This window comes from Ammodytes marinus (genome assembly GCF_949987685.1).
Source record: "Ammodytes marinus genome assembly, chromosome: 19".
In the NCBI taxonomy this organism is placed as follows: domain Eukaryota; kingdom Metazoa; phylum Chordata; class Actinopteri; order Uranoscopiformes; family Ammodytidae; genus Ammodytes; species Ammodytes marinus.
In genome coordinates this window covers 24,910,781-24,915,780 of record NC_137223.1, presented here as the reverse complement: position 1 = coordinate 24,915,780, position 5,000 = coordinate 24,910,781, and the positions used below count along the sequence as shown (strand labels likewise).

The 5,000-nt window shown below is 44.1% G+C and overlaps 1 protein-coding gene across 1 annotated transcript in view; it reads right to left on the bottom strand.

Annotated features, from left to right (window-relative positions):
• LOC307266122 (serine/threonine-protein kinase D3-like) overlaps positions 1-4,261 on the bottom strand; it is a gene marked incomplete at its 5' end in the record, with an annotated part of 50,758 nt that extends 46,497 nt beyond the window's left edge. Inside the window, 2 exons of the mRNA XM_080048045.1 lie at positions 1,015-1,241; positions 4,090-4,261. Coding sequence (XP_079904171.1) covers positions 1,015-1,241; positions 4,090-4,261 — 399 coding nt within the window. The remainder of the gene's footprint in view (positions 1-1,014; positions 1,242-4,089) is intronic.
• Between the last annotated feature and the right edge of the window lie 739 nt (positions 4,262-5,000).

Below are 5,000 nucleotides of genomic sequence, written 5' to 3'. Positions count from 1 at the left end.
TTATTGGACGCTGGTAAAAATCGCTGAGGTTGGGTCTTGGTTCCAAATCACATACTCTTTCTTTTTACTACACTACATACTAAAGTACAGAAGAGTTTTAGTCTTTTTACTACACTACATACTAAAGTACAGCAGAGTTTTAGTCTTTTTACTACACTACATACTAAAGTACAGAAGAGTTTTAGTCTTTTTACAACACTACATACTAAAGTACAGAAGAGTTTTAGTCTTTTTACTACACTACATACTAAAGTACAGAAGAGTTTTAGTCGTTTTACTACACTACATACTAGTAAAAACTAGTACACACTACATGCTGGTAAAAATCGCTGAGGTTGGGGCTTGGTTGAGATATCCCTGCTAGTAGCCGTCCATGGTTGTGCTGTTACATACGGTGGGTTTGTATTACATGTACCAGCTGTACTCTACTCTCCTTTTTTGGTTTTACACTATATAAAAGTGCATTCCTTAACTTAAATGTCCCCCCCCCAGAGGCTCAGTCCTCTTCTCAGCAGGCCCTAGAGTGAGTGAGTGAGTGAGTGAGTGAGTGAGTGAGTGAGTGAGTGAGTGAGTGAGTGAGTGAGTGAGTGAGTGAGTGAGTGAGTGAGTGAGTGAGTGTGTGTGTGCGTGTCTGCCTGCCTGCCTGTGTGTGTGTGTGTGCGTGCGTGCGTGTCTGCCTGCCTGCCTGTGTGTGTTTGCCTGCCTGCCTGCCTGCCTGTGTGTGTGCCTGCCTGTCTGCGTGTGTGCGTGCGTGTCTGCCTGCGTGTGTGTGTGTCTGCCTGCCTGCCTGTCTGCGTGCCTGTGTGTGTGTGTGTGTCTGCCTGCCTGCCTGCCTGTCTGCCTGCCTGTGTGTGTGTGTGTGTCTGCCTGCCTGCCTGCCTGTCTGCCTGCCTGTGTGTGTGTGTCTGCCTGCCTGCCTGCCTGTCTGCCTGCCTGTGTGTGTGTGTGCTTGCTTGCCTGTCTGCCTGCCTGTGTGTGTGTGTGCGTGCCTGTGTGTGTGCGTATCGGCCTTACCTTCTGATCCACCACAGAGCACACCAGCTCCCTGACAGCAGCCAGTGACTGATCCACTGGGTCCAAAGTCACTGATTCTCTGGTGAGTCCGATCTGAAGCAAGAAGGACGTTCCCCCCTGTGTGGAGCAGCGGGAGTGGGTGGGGCTCGGGCACACGCCCACCGAACAGGCCGACGCAGACTGGCTGTGTGTCGGGCATCGCGAGTGTGTCGGGCTGGGACAGGCACCTAGAAGATTTGAAGAGTCAAGATTTGTCATATACACATTGACAATTACAGCAGCAGTTATTCATTGGCAAGGGAATTATTTAAAAGGTGCAACGAGGAACTTTTAAATATTTCGGAAATGTTCTTTTTCTGTCTTATTTTCCTCTGATGATACATGTGACAGCAACCGAGACCATCAGTGCAAAGAATGCTATTTTCTTTTTTAAGATTTTTTTTTGGGCATTGTTATGCTTTATTGACAGTGTAGAGACAGAGTTGAAATGGGGCAGAGAGGGGAGTGACATGCAGAGAACGACCGCGGGCTGGAATCGAACCCGGGTCCGCTGCTGGCCGGAGGCCCATGGGGGAGGGGGACGCCCTACCAACTGAGCTAAGGGCGCCCCCTAGAATGCTATTTTTATCTAGTTTTTCTTAATGCCTTTGTCATGGGGTATACACTCACCCAGGAACAACAGCTGGCGTGGTAACAACACTACCGCTTTTGTCCAAAGGGGGGCGCTAGAATTAACACAAACGGAAAGTTCCTCGGAGGAATAAAAACAGCATTCTTTGCACTGATGGTCTCGTTTGCTGTTGCATGTGTGGAAGAAGTTTTTTGGTTGAATAAAACTTCACTATAGTCCAATATGAAAAACAAATCTTTACTTAGGTTGCGTTCCGAATCTCCTCCTCTTTCTTTTTTCTATTCTACATACGACATCCGACAATAAAAATAATCTAGTTAGGATGCAGTAGGCATACTATTGGGACATACTTTACTCTCTTATTTCATCATGACATTGCGCCTTGATCTTGCCTCTTGCTTTTATATCCGTCGCATCCCCGTTTGTTTTTATATGGAGGCTTCGTCGATGTTACGTCACTTCACATGCGCACTGGATTGTGGGTCAGAATCGCCCAAATAGGATGCACTTTTCAACACTAACAATCTTGGCTGCATGAAGTAGGACATCCGGGTACTTCTAACCATCCTAAATCTGGCCACAAGAATCGGGACATCCTAAATCTTTTTTCTACATACTATATAGTAGAAAGTATGCGATTCGGAACGCAACCTTAGTTTCAAAAGGCAATACAGATGATTATGGTCAGCAGCATTCATGCATGGAGAGAAGACCAGAGCATCCTACTTAAAGCAATGCCAGGGTCTTGACTGAGTTGTACACACAAAATGAGCTGCTTTATACCAAGCCCCAACCTCAGCGATTTCTACCAGCATCCAATAAGGAAGTGACCACAACTGTAGTAACCAGGAAGTGCCACTAGGGGGGTGGAAGCAGAAGACAGCCATCTCTCATTGACTTGTTAAACAGGCTGTTTTCAAAGTCTTATTAAACCTATTTCAGGCCTGGAGGCCTGGATCAGAAAACCATTTTAGTCTGTATGTTTAGGTCATATCTCCATGACAACACTGAGGGGGGTGAATTTTTTTGGCCCACGCTAGTTTTTATTCTTTTGGAGGTTAAAATGTATAGGCGCGATCTCTTGAGTGACAGCTCTCCGCCCGTTGTCCCTCACTTTGCCTCGGAGGTATACGTCAGCTATCTCCCTCCCCCCGACGTGAGGCGGAGTAAAAATCTCACAAAATGGCGACGCGCACAAACCAGGATTATTGGATGCCGTGTGAATAACTGAGGTCAGCCCGGATGCTACATCCATATTATTTACTATCTATGGTTTATACAGAGGGGTTGACATGGTCAGATAGGTAGAATAACAATGGAACAATCAAGTTTGGCTCTTGATGACATCAAAGCTAATCTGAATCTGGGAGCTTCCAGGATGGCTCAGGGTGTCAGCTCCAATCAGACTGATTTAAGGATAGATAGATAGATGGATGGATGGATGGATGGATGGATGGATGGATGGATGGATGGATGGATGGATGGATGGATGGATGGATGGATGGATGGATGGATGGATGGATGGATGGATGGATGGATGGATGGATGGATGGATGGATGGATGGATGGATGGATGGATGGATGGATGGATGGATGGATGGATGGATGGATGGATGGATGGATGGATGGATGGATGGATGGATGGATAGATAGATAGATAGATAGATAGATAGATAGATAGATAGATAGATAGATAGATAGATAGATAGATAGATAGATAGATAGATAGATAGATAGATAGATAGATAGATAGATAGATAGATAGATAGATAGATAGATAGATAGATGGCTCAGGGTGTCAGCTCCAATCAGACTGATTTAATTACAATAGAAAGTCCAGACAGGATACAGCAGTAGTTCAGATGAGAGGGAATACACTTCATACAATGATCAAATAATGAATGTAGAGACAAGAGTAGGATTAAACTAGTCAATATAAAATTAGCTTCCACACATGTAATTTATGATCATCAGAGGAAAAAATGTGACCGTTTCAGAAATGTTTTTAAAGTTCCTCGTAGCTACTTTAAACGTAGGCGAAATAGGCAAGGCAAGGCAAGTTTATTTCTATAGCACAATTCAGACACAAGGCCACTCAAAGTGCTTTACAGGGGCAAGATTAAAATACATCAAGTATAGAATACACATTAGAAATAAAACATTTAAATAAAAGCAATAAAACAAAAATTATTAGAAAGCCTATTAAAGGGGGGGGGGGCCTTAGCTCAGTTGGTAGGGCCCCCCCCCCCATGGGCCTCGGCCAGCAGCGGACCCGGGTTCGATTCCAGCCCGCGGTCGTTCTCTTGCATGTCACTCCCCTCTCTGCCCCATTTCACCTCTGTCTCTACACTATCAATAAAGCTTGAAAAATGCCCAAAAAATATCTAAAAAAAATAAATAAAAAAGCCTATTAAATTGTATAAAATAAAAATATAATACTGTACCTATTGAGCAGGTGGTGGTCTGGCTTCCGTTGGAGAGTCGGCTGCAGAGCGTAGCCGGCGGGCTGGGGCTGGGTGATGGGGTGGGGGGCGCGAAGGCGTGAGGGAACCCAGAGAAAGGTCTCGGGGAGGCGGGGGGCAGGGGAGGGGGAGGGGGGGTGTGGTTAGTCGACATTTAGCTGATAGAAGTGACGTCGTAAAGGTCTCTCACATCCAAAAAAAAATGTTTTGTATGAGGTGATCAGCCAATTCTTTTATGGCTCGACTCAGCCAGTTAAAATCCTACAGGATCTTGAAAAATAAACTGGTGTAGAGAGGGTTAAAAAGCCCCCAAAAAATGCTTTAACAAGGGCTGTGGACGGTCGACATTTTTTTTTTACTGTTAGTTGAGTTGATTAGCTGATTTTTTTATGGCTTGATTCACATTTCTCAACCAAAAAGAGAAAAGTTTTAAAAGAAACTGGTGTAGAGTTTGTAGGGTTAAAAAGCCCCAAAAAATGCTTTAACACGGGCTGTAGACGGTCCACATTTTAGCTGATATTAGTGATGTCATAAAGGGGTCGCAGGAGAACGACATTCAATTTAAACAATGAAAAAATAATGCTTAATGTTGGCTTCACACCATCCCGGGATAGAAGGCTTTGTGTATTCCCTCCTGTATATCAAGCTGGTGTTACTGTCATTTTGTGATTGTTATGGAGATATCGGACGTAAATCTTTATGGTGGAAGCACAAAAGGAAATAAAAATGAATTATTATATATATAAAAAAATTCAAGTTTGTTGATCGGCCAATGAAAAAAGTTTCCTCTGGCTGCCGAGCATCTCTGAAGTAGAAAAAAAAACTAAAAAAAAATCCAGATAAAAAGTCAACTTGAAAATAGTTTTAAGACACGGTTTAAATCCTCAGGGCAT